Genomic DNA, 21,476 nt, shown 5'->3' with positions numbered 1-21,476 from the left:
CAAACAGTTAATCAGCTTATTCCCCAAATCAGTTTCTGTTAATTTGTAAGGTTAGATCTTTGTAGGACACTGGACTTATATTGTAAGTTAATATTGCCTTTCTTGTCTCCTTATGTCTTTTGAATAGTTTACTTTAAAGCAATGTCCTTTTGTATAGACACAAGAAGACCATTAATATTATGCTTTTGTAACATGGAATTTAATTGGCTTCGAATATTATTCATTCCCGGGCATCTGCTTTCTCAACTTAAGTCTCAGTTGCCCTCACTTCCTAGTGCCCCCTAAAGCATGGTCCCGACGAAGGACTGGATGGAACCAAGGTAAGTGGTAAGCTATGTGCTACCCTGAGATGGGCCTGACCAAAGCACCACAATTCTTAACTATAAGTTAAGAATGCTGTCATGATCCAAAAGTAATGACAAGACGAGGACCCTGCTAGGGATAGGAAAGACTAATCTGGCCTGAGAACTGTGGTCTGAGATGGAGAATGACCCCAAGAGAGCAATTCTATAAGCTTAATGCATCTCTTACTGTGTCCATACAAAATGAGTAATATTATGAATGCTTATATGTTTGTTGGACAAGGAGAGGAGAAACACACCCATGGGATTCCTGCTGAAAGAGAATCTGTCCTAGAGGCAGCATCCCCTGAGGGAAAGAACTTTAATCCTATTGATTGTGACCACACCTATGTGTAAACCCAGCCCCTCAAGGTTTTTTTGGGATTTAACTAGACTAGAGTGGGCTGGGGAAGAAGATGGGGGTGAGATCCAGAGTCAGAGATTGGGGCCCAGGAGAGAAGGAGAGAGACAGGAGTGAACGGGGATGAGAATGGAATAAACGGCATCTGATCAATCAACCAGCTTGGCCCTTGTCTCCTCTGCTGTCTGCCCCAGGGCCTGGGCCACACCTGCTGGGGGAGTGGCCTGGGCCTCCCAGAACCTGGGCGGCCAGGGGAGGAGCAGTCAGAGTTTTTACACTAGAGTCACAGTCCTCCCGTTGTTCATCGATTTTGCTCGAGCGGGCCCAGTAATGTCTCCATCATGAGACTTGTTGTTACTGTGTTTGGCATATCGAATATGTCACGGGTAGCTTGCCAGGCTCTGCCGTGAGGGCGAGATACTCTCAGTAGCTTGCCGGGCTCTCCGAGAGGGGCGGAGGAATGTATCTTAATATTGCATTCTTAGCGTTACTTTGGCAGCATCCATTAAAAACATTGGAGGATTTTTAGCATAGAAATTATAGGCATTGGGGCTGGAGTGATAGCACAGCAGGTAGGGCGTTTGCCTTGCAAGGACCCACAGCCGACCCGGGTTTGATTCCAGCATCCCATAAGGTCCCCGGAGCACCTCCAGGAGTCATTCCAGAGTGCATGAGCCAGGAGTAACCTCTGTACATAGCCGGGTGTGAACCAAAAAGGAAAAAAAAAAAACCCTAAACATTAGAACTTTCATGTACCTCCTCGGAAGTTCAAGTGTGGGGTGTGTGTGTATATATTGGGTCTCCCTAGCAGTGTGCTCTGGGGTACGGAGACCATACCTGGTGATCCTCAGTCAGCAATGGGAGTGTGGTACAGATGCCTGCTTTGGCATCTTGGCGATGCATGGGGACTCCAGGGAGGAAACGCAGGCGGGTTTGGTGCATGTGAGTCATGAGCCCTAACCTCTGTACTGTCTCCTTAGCCCCCAATACAGAATACTGTAACAAACTTTCCTTTGTTAAACTATCAGTTTTGTCCTTATTTATTGATTTTGAAATAAAGTCTGTTTCCTATTTGAATTTTGTATTTATTAAATAACAAAAATTTCATATGAAATGTGAAAATATGTTATACTTAAAAATCACAAAATTAGTCTGTATTTATTTTTGCTTTTTTATTCTTTTTTGTTTTTTTCTCACAAAAAATTGCAAACATTTTAATGGTTACGTTTCCTATTTTTAGTCTCTGCTAGCCTATTTAGCTAATACTATTTAAAAAAAAAGTACCCATATTCTATTTCCCACAGTCTATATCTCCTTAATCAGTGGTCCTTCTACATCTGCACACTGGTTGGTTTATAGATTATGGATTCTGCATTTTAGCTTTTCTGGGTAGGGGCACCATCTAGTGGTGAGCACGTGGAGCTGCTGGTTCTACATTAGGGCTGGCTTTTCCTATTTTGGTCTCCCTTTCAGGTAAATAACAAAGAATAGCACTGTAGCACCACAGCACTGTCCTCCCATTGTTCATCAATTTGCTCGAGCGGGCACCACTAACGTCTCCATTGTGAGACTTGTTACTGTTTTTGGCACGTGGAATATGTCACAGGTAGCTTGCCAGGCTTTGCCGTGCGGGCGAGATACTCTTGGTAGCTTGCCGGGCTCTCAAGAGGGGTGGAGGAATCGAACCCAGGTTGACTGTGTGCAAGGCAAACGCCCTACCAGCTGAGCTATTGCTCCATAGTTTTAAAAATATCAAATAAAATGGAAAATAAACAACAGTGACAACTGTTTAATGGCTAGTGTGAAGAGTGTATCTGCCAATAAACCAGGGATCTAATCAATTTCAATTGACAATTAGAATCATAAGTCACTTTTCTTTTTATTTATTGCACTGGAAGACTAATTAATTTGCAATTATAGGTCACTAGAAATAGATGTGGGTATTTGGTGGCTCTGGGCTGGAGCGACAGCACAGCGGTAGGGCGTTTGCCTTGCGCACAGCTGGCCGGCCGAGCTGGGTTCAATTCCTCCACCCCTCTTGGAGAGCCTGGCAAGCTACCCATGACGTATTCAATATGCCAATCACAGTAACAACAAGTCTCACAACGGAGATATTACTGGGCCCGCTCGAGCACCTCGGTGAATAACAGGAGGACCGTGACCATGATTTGGTGGCTCTGTCAGCTAGTTTTTGGCAACTGGATAAGAAACAGACACAAAGAATTAAAAAGAGCAATTGAATAGCGGGTAGGGCATTTGCCTTGCACACAGCCGACCTGGGTTCAATCCCCGGCATCCCATATGGTCCCCCAAGCACTGCCAGGAGTAATTCCTGAGCAGAGAGCCAGGAGTAACTCCTAAGCATCACTTTGTGTAAACCAAAAAGCGAAAAAAAACAGAAAACAAAAACGCGAATTAAAAGATATGTCTGGGATGAAGAGAGAGCATAGGGGTTAAGGTGCCTGCCATCAATGCAGCTGACCCTGGTTCAGTAGGAGGTTCAAGGGTGGGTGGTGGGAAGCAGAAACTTGGATCTTGTCCTTGGCAGGGCTGTAGTAGTTTCTTGATCTACTCTGTGGGTAATAAAGTTTGCAAAGTGTAGTCTTTTTGCAGAATTTTGACTTAAGAATTATCCATTTTTCAGTCACCAGGAAAATTTCTTAGGATCAAAAAATTAAACTAGGGCAGGAGTGATAATACAGCAGGTAGGGCACTTGCCTTGCATGTGACTGGTTTATCCAGGTTCAATCCCCGGTATAGGGTCCCCCAAGCACCTCCAGGAGTAATTCCTGAGTGCAGAACCAGGAGCAAACCCTGAACACTGCTGGGCATGACCCCCCAAAAGCAATAAAACAAAACAATACAACAAAAACCCAACCCCCAAAAATCTATCAGTGATGAACAGTCTCCATTACACCTCAGTTTTCTTGGAAACTATCAGTACCTTGTCATCAGCAATTAAAATCCTGACATTTCAGCCTGTAGTGATGGATTCGGACCAATCTAGATAATGAATATTTCATGAAGACACCATGTGAGCAAGCCACAGAAATATCTTTACTTCCAGCACCAATATCACAAAGAAATATTTCCAGTCTCAGTGTTTAAAAACTCATGAGACTTTCTCCTTGGAAACCAGCATGTGCCAATATGGATAAACAATTCAGATAAACAGAGTCTTTTCACCAGCAAACTCCAAACTCAAGGAAGGACATTTCAGGAAGAGGAAAGAGGAAGAGCATAAAGCCTGAGGCAGAAGTGGGTTTGGTCTGTTCCAGGAAAAGTGACCAGGCCATTGTGGGTAAGGGACAGGGCTCAGGGACAGGGAAGTAAGAGGTAAGATCAGAGCACAGGGACTGTGAGGGTATGTCCAAGATTATAAAGACTCTTGGAAAGGATTCTTCTTATTTTGCTTTTTCGGCCACACCTGGCGATGCTCAGGGTTTATTCCTGACTCTGCACTCAGGGACTGCTCCAGGCGGTGCTCAGGGGACCATCTGGGATGCCAGGGATCAAACCCGGGTTGGCTGCATGCAAGGCAAACACCCTACCTGCTGTACCTGGAAAGAATTTTTTTTTTATTGTTTTGGTGGGGTTAGAGGGTTGCTTAGGAGCTCCCAAGCAGTGTGCGGATATCTGGGGCCACTCTTGGTAATACCTGGCCAACTGGGACAGACGGCTCAAGTGAAGATCTAAGCATGTGTTGCTGCACAGTGCCTGCGGTGCTAGGGACCAGCAGGGCCATGCCCAGCAGTGTTTTGGGATCTCCAGGGCTACAACTTGGGATGGGGAGGGGACAACCCAGGGCTGGGTTCGTGTAGAGCATGTACCGCTAACTCCTATGCCATCTCCCAGCCTAGGACGGATTTTATTCTGAGTGAATGGGAACCTCTGGAGAACTCAGAGAGGAGTGACGTGACTTGACCTACATTTTCACAAGATTACTCTTTGTGGAGATCAAACTGCAAAGCAGTGAGATTACAAACAGGAAGACCAATTAACGTAATCTGGGTGAGAAATGAGGGTGACTGGGTCAGGGTTCTTGTGGGGACAAACATAATTTCCTAGATAGTTTTAATTGATGGTGTCACTGTCTGGCTCAAATATAATGTTATAAAATTTCTTTGTTTCTGAGCCACACCCTGTGGTGCTCAGGGCATACTTTCGTTTCCCTCCAGGATCCTGGTGGTGCTTGTGCACCTGATGCATGGGTTGGCTTCATTTAAGACGAGCACCTGCCTCCTGTACTATGCGTCTGGCCCCAAAGCTAGAAGTTTTATAACAGAAGAGAGCCAACATCAAAGTGAAGAGTGATTTCCTACTAGAGGGAAAAAAGTGGCAGTATTGTATAATTTAACACAATTCAACAAGTCCGGGGTCAACAAAAAGGTACCCTCTAGGACTTTTCACAGAGGAGAAAACGCTGCTGATGTCAGTACCTAAGCCAGAAGCAAGAACCACCTCACTGGAAATGTGGCTGTGAATACAAGGGATGCTTTGGGTTTGTTTTGGAAACACTCCTGAGATAATCTGGGAGCCCTGGCAGAGACCGTGTGAGGCAAGTGCAGTGTGAGCTGTGGGTCTGTGTGTGCTCTCTCATAGTTCATGCCCTGCCAGTGACTGATCAGTGAGGCTGGGATGAGAAAGAAGAAGGATTTCACACAAAATCGTGATGCTGCTATTTTAAATTCTTACAGGCTTTGTTTTTGATCACATGCATCCACTCTCATTTTCATTTCCAATTTTAACTTCTAGGTACTTTTTTTCTGGAAAGGCCATTAAAATTTTCCTTTTAATATTATTTACGATTACTAAACCGAGTGTCAGTATGCATGACAAAGTAAAGGACATATGCCTTACAAGGTCAGACAGGATGAATCTATTATGTTAAGTCCAGACTTAAGGCAACTCTAAGTAAAACAACCTATCATGAAAACACGTTCATAGTAACACCTTTCATTCAAAGATGGTCAAATTTTTTTCCTCATCAGTTTTTAAAAATGTTGCGTGAAACAATACTGTTAGGAAACTTGCTGTATTTTAATTTTGTATACAAAAGACCTATTTACCAATGGACATATACAAGAAAGAAAGCAGATATAAAGATTAAATTTTCTATACTTTCAGCAAGATGTGCACACTTAAAATGATCATCACAATCCTATTTCCTTTTGCATGAAGATCTGGATGTGTGACTTATACAGTGATAGAAAGAGAAGTAGAAGGGCATCCTAGCTGAACATGAATTAAGACAAAAGAGGCATTGGCCTACCGTGGTGATATACCGGGAGTGGAATTCTGGAGCGTCTTTCAGGAACGTGAGGCCAGGGTGTGTATCCACCACATCCTGAAAAAGATCAAAACCATAATTAAATTACTTAAAAAAATCCAATTAAAAAAAAAAGCTTGGGGGGTATGGTGCCGCCAGCAGGTCAATCTGTACCTGTGAGGCGAGTGTATCAGCAGCCTCGTGGTGCCTTCAGACTTCTAGATACCCCCAAATTGCTGCTGTGCCTTTAGTCAGATCCCAAAACTTTGGGGCAAAGTTTACCAAGAAAGTGAATGGCCAAAAGTTAGGTATGTGGGAGAAACACCCACAAACCACCTCTGGCTCAGCTATATAATTGGAGGTATGGCCTCTCTGGTTCCTGATTGAACTGCTTAATGGCCATGATCCCAGAGTCTCAGAAACAAATCTCGAAACCCAACGGCTTTTGGCAGAAATGCATGTGGGCCATGTAGTAGGTTACTGTCGCCAGGCCACCCCAGGGGGGAAAGGGTGCTGTCCCTCTGCCTGCTCCCCCTTGGTGGCCTAGTGGCTGCCATCTTCCAGAGGCCATTGGACAGTGAGGTTTGGGCCTGCAGTGACGAGACATGTGGGGCCTCACGGGATGGGGGTGGAGCCGGCCCTTTCCTCCCTGTCCCAACAAGACCCTGAGTCGCTGCCCACAAATGGCCTCTGGTTCCTGATCAAGCTACTTAACGGCCATGATCCCAGAGTCTCAGAAACAAATCTCGAAACCCAGCAGCTTCTGGCAGAAATGCATGTGGGCCACGCAGTAGGTTACTGGCTCTGGGCCACCCCAGGTGGGAACAGGTTTTGTGCTTTGGCCTGCTCCCCCTTGGAAGCTGGGTGGCCGCCATCTGCCAGAGACCATTGGACAGTCAGGTTTGGGCCCACAGTGACGAGACACATGGGGCCTTATGGGATGGGGGTGGAGCCGGCCCTTTCCTCCCTACCCCAATGAGACCGCAAGTCACTGCCCACGAACGGCCTCTCTGGCTCTGATCAAGCTGCTTAATGGCCATGATCCCAGAGGCTCAGGAACAGATCTCGGAACCTAGCAGGTTTTGGCAGGAAATCACTCCTGATTTAATTGTTAAAATTTCGGAATTTCAAAATTGCGCAGCCACTACTGCAACCACACGAACGACGCGACATGATATGTTATTCATGACCAGCAATAGAAAACAAATTGTCTACTGTTGCCTTTTTGGCAGATCTAAGTGTTGGGGTAAAATTCCAAATAATAATGGTGGGTGTGGTGTCGAAATGTCGAATGTGATCAAAGTATAGAGCGATTTGGAAATCATCTGCCCCACAGGTAGGGGGAGGGTGTGGAATGAGGGTATACTGGGGTTTTTGGTGGTGGAGAATAGGCACTGGTGAAGGTACGGGTGTTTCACTGTATGACGGAGACTTAAACCCGAAAGCTTTGTAACTGCTCTCACGGTGATTCAATAAATAAAATTATAGAAACTGGGGGGGGGGGGGAAAGTAAGGTGGAGTTCGTGCAAAATTCAATCAGCCTAATCAGTGGCTGAATAAATAGCAGTACTCCTACATAAAAAAAAAAAAAGCCTGCAATTTTTTTCTTCCTGTAAGCTGTAGTAGAGCAAACTTGTTATTCTAGAATACTGAGTAATTCACTTAAAATTTAATCAATGTTTAAATTCAAATTTTATGGTTAAGTTACTTATTTATGTGTGCTTTAACTTATACACAGTATACTTTTATAAAAAGTTAGAATTTAAATTGATCTACATTTGGTACTTGTGAATCAAATGTGATAAAGGTAAATACTATAATTCTAACATATCAAACAAAGCATGTTGGGAGTTTTATCCCACAGATCCTGGTAGGGATTGTAAGTGAAATTTACATAGAAAGGAAGCTATACACAAGCTGACAAGACTGATTCCTTAGAAACATGGGAATTAAAAAAAAAACCTTAATTTTTATGCTAAACTTGTGCTAAATACTGTCATTTGAGGTTAGGACAAGTCATATTAGCCAGTTAAACACCATTAAAATAACTGTGTGGATATCTGTTTTTCAATTTATTCTCTTATTCTAAAATCTGAAATCTTGTTCTCATGGAAGACTATCAGAATATTAAAGCTTTGAAATACTGTTTTTGCTTATTAATTTTAATTTTTTTTGGCTTTTTGGGTCACACCCAGTCATGCTCAGGGGTTACTCCTGGCTCTGCATCCAGGAGTAACTAGCATCCAGGTCATGCTCAGGGGTTACTCCTGGTGGTGCTTGGGGTAATATATGGGATGCCTGGGATCAAACCCAGGTCAACTGCATGCAAGGCCAACACCCTACTCACTGTACTATCACTCTGGCCCCAAAATACTGTTTTCATTTTCTAGTAGAATTGAATGAACCAGAGAACTGATTTATATATGACTGTTATTAAAACCAGAGGTAACAGTAATGTGAGCATAGATAATACATCAATTGGCAAGTCAATATCAGCAGATATAAATTATACTGTTTTCCTTTATTTTCTCAGAGCAATTAGCTACACTTACCTGCCAATACACTCTAATACCAAAACTATTTCCTTTAGTTTTTTTATTTGGGAAAAATTTTATAGTCTTACAGAAAAGTCATAAAAATATTAGAGAAATTCCCTTCTCACAGCTAACCACATGTTAACAACTTATAAGTGATAGTACAATTTTATAAAAAATAAGACACTGATATTGACACAACACTAAACTGCAGACCTAAATAAAAGTTTTTCAGCTTTCCCCCAATGTCCTTCTCTGCTGCAGGATCCTACATCGGATTTCATTCTGCTTTTATTGGGCTCTGTCACGCAGTACTCGCAGTTTTGCCACACTGGTGCTGGGAGTGAGGGTGTGCTGGGGACTGAACCTTTGACATGTAGAACATGTGGCTCGGGGACCTATTTCTGCCATCCTTTGTCTCTTGTAACTCATTTGTCTTTCAAAACTGTACCGGTTATTATTTTTTTTTAAATTTTAAAATCTTTCAGGGGCCGAGAGATAGTGTAGCAAGTAGAACATTTGATCCCCGACACCCCAGGTAGCCCCCTGAGCTCACCGGGAGTAAATCCTGAGCACTGCTGGTGTGGTCCAAAAACGGAAAAAAAAAACCCCAAAAAACTAACGGTTAATGGTCAGGGCTTATTCCTGGCTCTTGCTCCAGGCACTGGGGGTCAAACCATATAGGGCAAGTACCTTGACCCCTGAACTATCTCTCCAGCCCATGTGCCAGTTTTAAAATCATTACAAGTATTTCATAATTCTGACATTTTATTGAGTTCTGGTTATTTTGGGTATTATTATACTCCTTAGAGTCTGATTTTCTTTGGCGGGTGGAGGGGGCGCATTTCTGGTGATGCTCAGAGGTTACTCCTGGTCTGTGCTTAGGAATCACTTCTGGTGGTGCTTGGTGGATCATGTGGGTGCCAGGGATTGAAGCAGGGTTGGCTGCATACAAGGCAAGTGCCCTACTCGCTGTGCTATCTCTCTGTCCCCAGGAGTCTCATTATTTCTCATGATGAGAATATAGGTTATGGTGGAGGCAGAGATTGACTTGTCCTAGACCACCACCTAGAGTGGTGGCAGGCTAATATGACTTGTCCTAGACCTCAAATAAGGTTATATACTTTTAGCATGCCTTACAAGGAATATGGTCTGGTGGTGCTGACTTCGATCATAGTTGAAGTATGTCTGCTATTTTGCTACCAAAAAGTTATTTTTCCCTCCAACAGTTGACAAATATTGTGGGGAGAGATAACAATCAAGTAATTTTTCCTCTCAACAGTTGACAAATATTGTGGGGGAGATAACTGAGACTGCCAGTAAACACCCCATTTCTCTGTAAATATTGGCCCAGGGATTTTAGTTTTCATTGCCAGAAATTGACTGCTAACATTTATGTTATTTACCTAATAGTTATCTATAGCATACTTCACCCAACTTAAGAATATATTTTCTGGGGCTAGAGCGACAGCACAGCGGGTAGGGCGTTTGTCTTGCATGCGGCCGACCCAGGTTCGATTCCCAGCATCCCATATGGTCCCCCAAGCACCATCAGGAGTAATTCCTGAGTGCAGAATCTGGTGTAACCTCTCTGCATCACCGGGTGTGACCCCCTCAAAAAAAAAAAGAAAAAAAATAGTATGTACTCTTTTTTTTTTTAACATAAACAGAATATTTACCAAGACAGACTGCATTCTGGTCACAGTACAAATCTCAATAAACCTAAATTTTTCAGTAACTTTGCCAGTTAGAGGGCCCAGTGGCATTGGCACCCTGGTAACAGTGACCACACTAGCACCCAGACTTGTATCTGAGTACCACTTCCCAGGAAAAGGAATCAGGGATACTTGGAGAAAAGGTTGAGATTCCAGGGATGGAGAGGGAAAAACTTATGATAAGCCTGGACCATTCTGTGCTATCAGAAGATTGGGAGTGTTCCCAAAAGGATGCAGTATGTCAAGCGGACACAGAAGCCAACTTAATATAGTCCCCAATGGCTAACGCTAGACCAATTTAGAGCAACAGAATAATAATAGTATTGAATGATAATGCATAGGATAGAATAAATACCTGTGAATCCTATCTGGCTGGTACTACTGTCAAGATAATTAAAAACAAGGAAAAAGTCTAAGAAACCATCACTGTCAAAAAGAGTCTAAGCCTCTAATGTTATGTGATGTTTTGGAGAAGACCTTGGGATAGCAACAGGATGTAAGGTAGAAATGAAGGAAATGCAAAGAAAGCATGGCCTGTCGTAAGAGTAATAATAATGCATCAACATTGGTTCATTATTAATGTTATGAAGACTAACACAAGGAAGAGCTGTTTGAATTTTATCATGCAAGTACAAAATTCTAAATTCCAGCTTAGTGGTGTGAATCAAAGGTAAACAGAAGGCCAGAAATTTGATCCCTAACAATGACTTCCACATGGTGAGTGTGACCCACTGTTATTAGAATCTCAGCCACCACAAGTGTATAGCACTCATTAGAATCTCTGCCACCACCATAACAGGTGCAGTCTCCAACATACCACAATCAATTGTGTGTGAGCACCGAAACTGAATTCATAAACCCTCAAGCACTGCAACCGACTGTGTAACCCTCATTAGCACAAGTGTGCGAGTATCACAAGTGTGCAAGCTCAGTCATCTCAACAATGACCAACAACAAAGAAAAGGAAGAAATACTCAACCTAAGGTCCAAAACTAAAATGAAATCTAAGGCATGGGCAAAGGAGAGACCAAAAAAAAAAAAAAAAAAGAAGAGATATACGGGACCAATTCAGAAATTTTAACACCTTGTCTGGGAAGGGGGGCAGGAACTAGAAAAGTGGAATCATCAAAATATTACATAGGATGGAAAGAATTGCAAACACTAGGGCTATAGGACATTAAAAAAAAAAAAAAGCAAGAACCTGTGGACTCTGGGATTCTACAGGCCTGACGCTCTCTATACCAGTTTTTCAAAAGAGGGCCATACCACCACCTAGGGGATATTTGGAATAACCCAGGGGGCTGTTACAGTCTTGGGTGCAACTGTTTTGGCTATTTCAGGTCTCTCAAAATATTATAACAATTTTAGGATGTTTTTCCTATTTCTGTGGGGGAAAAAAGAATTAATTCCATGGGCACTTTTTTTTTTAATCGAATCACCATGAAACAGAGAATTACAAAGCTGTGGCAATTTTCAACCACTGACCAATCCTCCTTCCCCCTGGTTACTTTTAAAACAACTTTACATACATAGAGTTAAACTTTATATGACTGACACCCATATACTGCAGCTGCCACATGGAAGCACGTCCATTGGGCCAGCTTCAAAGACTCATGATTAGATCTTGGGAGAGATCAACTACTCCCCGGCCCCAAATTTCTTGGATATACGGGTCCTGGCTGAGAACCCTGGGGTTCTCAGGAGAAGGTGGGCCAACTCCTCATGCCTGAAGCTGTACTCCACTGCTTCTCAAGTAAGCCCCGCAGAGATGCCAAACTGCCCAAAATTTCAATTACAGCATAGTTATTATTTTTTGACTGAGAAATCTTGAGCTTTCTGAGTGGGGGCGGGCAGCGTCCCCACCCCTACCCTGTACTTCAGGGAGCCCTGGCAGCCATACCTACACTCCACAAAACCCACCATGTACAAACTCAACTGCCCGGTTAAATATTCTGGACTTTCTACAGTGAATGTGGCTGTGCAGCATTGCCAAACTATAGTGCTGACATCCCAGTAGGAGCACCCAGATTGGATGCAAATGTGACAGAGAAGCCAAATAAGCTCAGTTCACAAAAACAGTGACACAGAAGAGTCAACGAGCAACAGCCTAGCAATTTCTCAGACAAGGACAATGTCCCCATAGTATGTATGACAATTTTCAATTACAATGGATATAACAACTTTCATGAATTTTCTTTTACGGAAGTATTTTTTGCTAATTCCATTGACCCTTTAGTGGTAACAAGCACTAAAATAAATTAGTTTGGGCCTGCTACAGGGGCAGGCTTGAGGGGTGGTTGGGAACATGGGGACAGTGGTGGAGGGGAGGTCACAGTGGTGGTGGGATTAGGGTTAGAATGTTGAATGTCTGTTACAAATGCAGCATGAACAACTTTGTAAATCAGTGTTTAAATAAAGTGGGAAAAAATGTAAAAAAACCCTTACATATGAATGCTGTACAAAAAAGTGCACATTTAATATATTTAATTTGATGAGTTTGACCGTATGCAAATAACCAGAAAACCACTACTATGGGAGATAATACATACCTCCATAAATTATGAAAGTTCCTTGCATTTTTGTTTGATTTTTTTTTTCTTTTTGGGTCACACCGGCAATGCACAGGGGTTACTCCTGGCTCTTCACTCAGGAATTACTCCTGGCAGTGCTCGGGGGACCATATGGGAATCAAACCCAGGTTGGCCGCGTGCAAGGCAAATGCCCTACCGGCTGTACTACGCTCCAGCCCTTTGTTTGATTTTTTTGAAGAACACTTAACATGAAATCTACCCTCTTAACACATCCTTAAATGCAGAATTCAGTTAACTGTCAACACTATGCTATAACCACTGTGTCAATAGGAAATAAAGCAAATTAAAAAGAAACTAGAGACAATGAAAATGAAAACACAATTTATCAGAACTAATGAGGTAAAGCAAAATCAGTACTGAAAGAAGGAAGTTAATGGTGAAAAAGGGCCTTCATAAAGAAATAAGAAAAACCACAATTTAACCTTACAGACAAAGCAACTAGAGAAAGAAGGAAAACAAGCAATAGCAGAAGGAAAATGATAAAAATCAGAGAAGCAAATAAAGTAAGAACTAAAACAAAAACCATGAAAAATAATAGATCAATGAACTTGAGTTGGTTTTTCAAACTGATACATAAAATTCAATATTTTAGGGATATTAGACAGAAAAAACTAATAAACAAAATTAGAATTGAAAAAGAAACTATAAAAAATACCATAGAAATATAAGGATAAGAGGTTAGTATGAACAACCAATGCCAAAAAAACCCCTCGATAATCTAAAAGAAGAAACTGATACAATCTTTTATATGTACACATATATGTTTTTCAGCCACACCTGGCTGTTCTCAGATCTTACTCCTGGCTCCGTACTCAGGGATCACTCCTGGTGGGTTCAGGGGACCATATGGGGTGCCAGAGATCAAACTTGGGTCAGCAGCATGCAAGGCAAGTGCCTCACCTGCTGTACTATTGCCCCAGCCCCAACAGGTAGATACATAAAACCTATTAATTAACAATGAAACAATAAGGAATAGAAAGACTGAAACAAATATGGAAATTATAACAGCAATTAAAAAACTTTCCCCAAATAGTTTCTCCGTATGTAAGAATCCTCAAGAAAAGAAATAAAGGTTTATTTCAGCAGGAAATAGCTAGTCTTGGCTAGACACTCAAGCTTCCATAGATAAGAAAGAAAGAACTGACAGTGGGAATTGAAACAAGCCAAAAGAACTTAAAAATGGGGCACCAGCCCAGAGGGGTTTTTATTGTTCATTCTGGCACCTGCTGGTTTGCAGCCTGTGCTTCTTTCTTCCCTGTTCTCTTTCTCTATTAAAATCCTTTCCTGCACCCAAGTGATAGTACAGTGGGTAGGGTGTTTGCCTTGCATGCAGCTGACCTGGGTTCGAACCCTGATGTCTCATATGGTCCTCTGAGCCCGTCACAAGTGATGCCTGGATGCAGAACAGCGAATGACTCCTGAGCGCAGAGCCAGGAGTAAGGTCTGAACACAGCTGGGGCCAGCTGGGGCCTCCCCCCCCCGCCCTGCCCCTGCCAAAATGGCTGGTAAATTGCCAATAAAGCTTTCTCTCTCCCTCTCTCTCTCTCTCTTTCTCTCTCTCTCTCTCTCTCTCTCTCTCTCTCTCCCTTCTTTTGGGTCACGCCCGGCAATGCTCAGGGGGGTTACTCCTGGCTCTGCACTCAGGAATTATTCCTGGTGGTGCTCAGGGGACCATATGGGATGCTGGGATTCGAACCTGGGTCAGCCACGTGCAAGGCAAACGCCCTACCTGCTGTGCTATCGCTCCAGCCCCTAAAGCTTTCTCTTGACCTATAAAAAAAACAAAATGAATCAAAAACTCCTCAAGATTTTGCCACTTTGAGCTGGAGAGATAGTACAATGGGTAGGACATTAGCTCTGTCTGTGGCTGGCTCAGGTTTGATCCTGGGCATCCCATATGGTTCTCCAAGCACTACTAGGAATATATTCCTTAGCGCAGAACCAGGAGTAACTCCTGAGCAATGCCAGGTGTGGTCCCATGCAAAAACAAATACAAACAAAAAAGATGTTGCTTGACTCTGATGATGGCCCTTGTGTGGTAGTACTGCAAGTATAAAACTGGTACTGTTGGAAAATAACACCCCCCCTCTAATATGAAATAGAAACCAAAGTCACACCCCTCTCCCATCCTCCCCCTGAGCAAAAACAAAACCATGGAGCTGATGGCTTTATCACTAAACTATATCACAGGAAAAGATGTCACACACGAAAGCAAACTACAGGGACAGAGAGACAGCATGGGAGTAGGGGCACGTGTGCCTGACCCCTGCTCAGTCCATCCCCTGAGGGTCACTGGGCATAGCCCTGAGGGCCTCCAGCCTGGCTCTGGTGTGCCCTGAGCACTACTGGAGTGGCTCTTGTATACGTGGCACCCAGAGCCTGGGGAGCACCCTGCCCTGGGTCCTTCCACTGAACCAAGCCTGGTCGCTAAGCATCGCTGGGGGTGGTTCAATATACACAAATCAATGAGTGTAATTATTAATGAAAGACAAAAATCATTTTATCATTAATAAATGTAAAAAAGCTAATATTCAAAACCTATTTAGGATTAAAAAACTGTCAATGATACAGGGCGAGGACCATCTCTGCATATTTAAGGCCTTATACAATAAATTAATATTTAATATAATGTAAAAAGCTTCGAGTTTTTTTTTCTAAATGAGGAACATGAAAATTCTGTCCTTTATCACTAATTTCTGTTTAACTTGGTACTAGAAGTGTTAGCCACAGTAATTAGACAACATGAAATAAAATAAATTTATATTGGAAAAGACGTAAAACTATCATTATTTGCATGTAGTAAAATGCTGTGTATGTGCACGCATGTGTGCGCACACATGTGTGTGTATATCTGTATCCCTAAAGACTCCATTACAAATATATTAGAAACAGTAAGCATAGCAATGTGGCTGGTCAAAAATCAATATATAAAAATCTCCTGCATTCTTAAATGTACAAAGCAAAGGAGAAGAAAAAGAAATTAAAAAGCCTAGTTGTACCAACTAAACATGAAGTTAAGCTGCCTGTATTTTTTTTTATTAGTGAAACACCATGAGGTACAGTTGTAGATTCACAATTTTTTGTGCTTGGGTTTCGATTATACAATGATCAGATACCCATCCCTCCACCAGTGCCCATTTTCCACCACCATGGATAATATCCCCCCCACCCCCATCGCCCCATCCCCCCTGCCTCTGTGGCAGGGCAATCCCCTGTGTTCTCTCTCTCCTTTAGGTGTTGTGGTCTGCAAAAGAGGCATTGAGTGGCAAACATGTTCAATCCATAGTCTACTTTCGACATACATCTCCCCTCCTGGGAGGATCCTCCAAACACCCTTTATTTGGTGCTCCCTTCTCTATCTGAGCTGCCCTTTCCTCTAGAATGCCCGGCTGGCCACTAAGCTTTGGAGTAATCCTCCTGGTGCTGATCTCAAGCTGCCTGTATTTTTAAAGAAACTGATATTACAATAAAACATCCTTAAAGACTTCATCAAAAAAAAAAAAACTCCACAGGAGTAACAAACCTATTTAGTAAAGCAACAGGTTATAAAATAAATACACAAAAATCAGTTGATTTCTATATACAAACTATAATAGAGAAAGAAAATTTTAAAAGTCCATTTAGAGTTGTATAAAAATTTAAGTACCTAGGAATCAACAAAGGAGGTGAATTATAGGGGCTAGTGCAATAGCACAGCAGGTAGGGTGTTTGCCTTGCACGCATCTGACCTGGGTTCGATTCCCAGCATCCCATGTGGTCCCACAAACACTGTCAGGAGTAATTCCTGAGTACAGAGCCACGAGTACCTCCTGCACATCGCCAGGTGTCACCCCCCCAAAAAAGAAAAGGAGGTGAATTATATAAATATTAAAAGCCCAGCTATTATAACTGAAAAGGTATGGTATTAGAAATTAGGATAGCAGTTACTCTTGGGGACAGCAACTCAGAGGAGCATGAAGAGGCTTAGGGTTACTCAATATTTTGCTCGTTGATCTGGGCATGTTACATGAATGTGCTCATATTGTGCAAATCACTGATGAGTGCACCTGTGATATGTCTGTGAATTATTTCTGGAGCACTTCCAAACAGTGCTCAGGAGGCCGGGGATCCCTTTTAGTAATTCTCAGCCAGGTTGGCCGGTGGTTGAATATAAGAGCCTTCTGGTGCTGTGTGCTCATGCCTGTGCTGCTGGGGACTGCTCACACTACCCGGGAGATGCACAGGGTCTCCAGAGCCACTCCTACTGGTGACCGGAAGCCGCCAGGGCTGACCTGCAGATGCGCAGACCTAGTGCTCTCAAGTGGGTTGGCTGCGAGTAAGGCACTGGACTAACTCCTTTACCTTCACTCTGGCCTCTATGTTTCTGTGCATGTATTATATTTAGTCCCAATATAATCATATTAAATTAAACAGCACTGTAGCACTGTCCTCCCATTGTTCATCGATTTGCTAGAGCGGGCCCAGTAACATCTCCATTGTGAGACTTATTACTGTGTTTGGCATAGCGGATACGTCATGGGTAGCTTCCTAGGCTTTGCCGTGTGGGTGAGATAGTCTCGGTAGCTTGCCGGGCTCTCCGAGAGGGGTGGAGGAATTGAACCCGGCTCGGCAGGGCTGGCTGCGTGCAAGGCAAACACCCTACCGCTGTGCTATCGCTAATTAATAATTAAAAATTAGTTTTAAATTATCATTTAAAAATAATTTTAATTAATATAAAATTTTTATGGGCTGCAGCGATAGCACAGCAGTAGGGCCTTGCACGCTTATCACTGTCACTGTCCTCCCGTTCTTCAATTTGCTTGAGCGGGCCCAGTAACGTCTCCATTCGTCCCTGTCATGTGCAAGTGTAGCCTGATGACATATTGGGGCCTCCTTCAGGGTCAGGGGAATGAGGAGCATTCATTGTTACTGTTTTTGACATCGAGTATGCCACGGGTAGCTTGTCAGGCTCTGCCGTGTGGGCGGGATACTCTCGGTAGCTTGCTGGGCTCTCTCCGAGATGGATGGAGGCTTTTGGGGCAGCCTCTAATCACCTTTACAGGTGTTCCTAGTCAGGGATATAGGCGGGTATGATACTCTCAGTAGCCTGCTGGGTTCTCTGAGAGTGAGAACTAGAGAATAAGAGGTCGCGTGGCCACAAATGCTTCCGGGAGCTTGGTTTTATAGTCTCTGGATGGCCGTTGATGGGGCTACATGGCAGCTGGTGGGTGTAACTGTCTACTGTCTAGCTACTGGAAGGTAGGGGAGCTGGGAGGAGGAGGGCCAGTCCCGAACTGAACAGGCTTGGAGATCTCAGCCCCAGATCCCGCACACCTGGGTTCCTCTGCTGGTTCCTCATCCAAGCATGTGGAGAGTGGTCTCAGCATGACTTTGGCTGGGTCCCGGAGGTCTTCAGCTGTCAGGGCTCTGCTCAGGGCGGAGAGGGAAACTCAACCTGCCCTCCTCCAAGGGGCACCGGTGAGAACAGCCGGGCACGGGGGCAGGAGACTCTTAATTTTTTTATTAATATTAGTAATTTAATTTTAATGAAATTAAAAAATTTAAATTTTTTAAAAATATAAGTACCTAGGAATCAAAGGAGGTGAATTATAGGGCTGGAACGATAGCACAGCTGGTAGGGTGTTTGCTACCAAAAGGTGTTTGCTATGGTGGGCAAGGGAGATGCAGAGTAGATGTTCTCTGCTTTGGTGGAAGCAGCCAAAGTTCAACTACAGGTGTGGCTTGGGGACCATATGCAAGGCAAGCACCCTACTCACTATACTATACTATACTATACTATACTATACTATACTATACTATACGATACTATTAGTATGCTATAGTATTAGTATACTACATAGTATACTACTGTATCATGTAGTATACTGTATAGTGTAGGATGACATTGGTTTGTCCTTCCTCCCTTGCCATAAAGAACTCAGGTTTATTATAGTGCTCCTGAGGCACTTCCATTCCATCGTGTTTATCTGTAAACTCTTTCCTATGCTCTCCTCCCCAACCAGTTAACCAGCTTTTCCCCTAATCAGTATCTGTTAATTAGTAAGGTCAGATCCTTCTAGGACACTGAAATTGTATTGTAAGTTAATATTGCCTTTCTCCTCTTCTTATGTCTTTTGAATAGTTTAATGCAATGTTCTTTTTGTATAGATACAGGAAGACAGTTAATATTATGCTTTGTAATTTAGGATTTAATTGGCTTTGAATATTATTCACTCCTGGGCATCTGCTTTCTCAACTTAAGCCTCAGTTGCCCTTGGTTCCTAATACACCAAAAGCAGGGTCCTGACGAGGGACTGAATGGACCCAGGGCAAGCAGTGAGCTACTCTGGCATCAAAATGGGCCAGGCCAAAGTGCCACGATTCTTAACTGTAAGTTAAGAGCTTGATCATAGACAAATGTTGTCATGATCCAAAAGTAACGACAAGACTAGGACCCTACTAGGGATAGGAAAGACTATCTGGCCTGAGCACTGTAGTCTGAGATCGAGATGGCCCTAGGAGAACAATTCTATAAGCTTAAGGTATTTCTTACTGTATCCTTACAAAATGATTTATATTATGAATGCTTATATGTTTGTTGGACAAGGAGAGGAGAAACACACCCATGGGATTCCACTCTTGGCTGGGTCATCCTGCGGAGAGGGTATCTGTTCTAGAAGAAGTACCCCCTGAGGGAAAGAACTTTATCCCTATTGATTGTGACCACACCTATGTGTAAGCCCCAACCTCTCATTCATTGGGATATAACTAGACTGTAAGAGTGGGCTGGGGGATCGGGATCCAGACTTCAGAAGGAGAAGGAGAAAGGGGGATCCAGATCCAGATTCCAGAGCCGAAAGGAGAATTAAGGGGGATTGAGGAGGAGAATGAAGTTGCATGGGGGAGGAAGAAACAGGAGGAGAGTCAGAGGAGAATGGAGATGTGAATGGAATAAACTGCAACTAAGACCAACCAGCCTGGCCCTCATTCCTTCCGTTGCCTACCAATCACCATCGACCTCCCCGGGGTGGGGGAACCGGCGTGAGACTACTGAACGCGGGTGGCGGGAGAGATAGAGTCACTACTGTCTTTTTGAGTTTACACATATAGTATTAGTATACTATATAGTATAGTATTAGTATAGTATTAGTATACTAATACTATACTATACTATACTATACTATACTATACTATACTGAGTCTCCTGCCCTGGTGCCTGGCTATCCTCACCGGGGCCCCTTGGAGGGGGGAGGGTTGAGTTTCTCTCCCCCCCACCCCCCGCCCCAAGCAGAGCCCCAGCAGCTGAGGACCTCTTTCCACATGTCCGGACGGGCCTCATGCATGAAAGAACTGGCAGAGGAACCCAGGCATGCGGATCCCGGGGCTGAGGTCTCCAAGCCTACTCGGATTGGGACTGGGCCTTCTCCAACCAGATCCCCCATCTTCCAGTAGGTAGGCGTCACATCCACCAGCTGCTGCCAGTGCCAGGTTGGTCCCATCAACGGCCAAGACGCAGAGACTATAAAACCCAGCTCCTGGAAGTGCGCGACCGCGACATCTTATTATCTTATTTTTCCTTTGGAGAACCTGGCAGACTACCAAAATTATCCTGCCCGCACGGTGGAGTCTGGCAAACTTCCTGTGGCGTACCCAATATACCAAATACCAGTACCAATGATGGGTCTCATTCTCCTAATCCTTAAAGAGCATTGAAATGACTCTTTTAAAATCTTAGGGCTAGGAAGGAGGAGACGTTACTGGTGCCTGCTCGAGGAAATCGACGAACAACAGGATGATCGTGATTGTGAATTAAAAATATGTATTTTCTATGTAATGCATTTTCCCATTCTTCTTTAGGTATCCTTACGTCCACGGAATTTACTGAAATGTACTTTCCCATTCATCTTTAGGTATCCTCACTAATGGTCCACAGGATTCACTGAAACTACAGAAGCAACGGTACGTCTTTACCACATATGAAAGGCAGAGCTTAACTTCAAGGAGCCTGTGACTACTTTGAAACATAAGACATTTAGATATAAGATTAAGAAGCAATGTATCAGGATCTAAAGAATGCTATAGCTAATGCTCTTTTTGACCATAACAAAGGGCAACCAGGTCAACAGGATGAATGCCTGGTTTCAGAAAGTGCTTCAGTAGTTGCTTTGGTGGGCAAGGGAGATTCAGAGTAGATGTTCTCTGCTTTGGTGGAAGCAGCCAAAGTTCATCTGTTCTGTCCCACAGGTTCTATGTAAGGAAATTAATTCATTTAAAAGGATTGTGTTGGGAGTATGGTGCTGCCAGCAGGTGAATTTGTACCTGTGAGGCGAGTGCATCAGCAGCCTGATGGCATCGTCAGACTTTCAGATACTCCAAAACTGCCGCTGTGCCTTTGGCCAGACCCCAAAAACTTGGGGCAAAGTTTACCAAGAAAGTTAACGGTCAAAAGTTAGGTAAGTGGGAGACACACCCACAAACCACCTCTGGCTCAGCTATTTAAGTGGAGGCAGCGCCTCTCTGGTTCCTGATCTGGTTCCTCACTGCTTAACGACCATGATCCCAGAGACTCAGAAACGAATCTCGGAACCCAAAGGCTTTTGACAGAAATGCGTCCTGTTCCTGCAGTAGGTTATTGGTGCTGTGCCACTCCAGATGGGAATAGGTTTCGTGCCTTGGCCTGTTCCCC

At 43.5% G+C, this 21,476-nt stretch overlaps 1 protein-coding gene across 2 annotated transcripts in view; it reads right to left on the bottom strand.

The window, feature by feature from the left end:
- PPP2R3A (protein phosphatase 2 regulatory subunit B''alpha) overlaps window positions 1-21,476 on the bottom strand; it is a 173,590-nt gene that overhangs the window by 49,897 nt on the left and 102,217 nt on the right. For both annotated transcript variants that reach the window (XM_056121611.1, XM_056121612.1), the window contains exon 7: window positions 5,975-6,049. In XM_056121611.1, coding sequence (XP_055977586.1) covers window positions 5,975-6,049 — 75 coding nt within the window. The remainder of the gene's footprint in view (window positions 1-5,974; window positions 6,050-21,476) is intronic.

The sequence above is a fragment of the Sorex fumeus genome, unplaced genomic scaffold (assembly GCF_029834395.1).
Source record: "Sorex fumeus unplaced genomic scaffold, SorFum_2.1 ptg000044l, whole genome shotgun sequence".
Taxonomy (NCBI): domain Eukaryota; kingdom Metazoa; phylum Chordata; class Mammalia; order Eulipotyphla; family Soricidae; genus Sorex; species Sorex fumeus.
The sequence above is the reverse complement of the archived record's forward strand: the minus strand, read 5'-3'. Positions and strand labels throughout refer to the sequence as shown.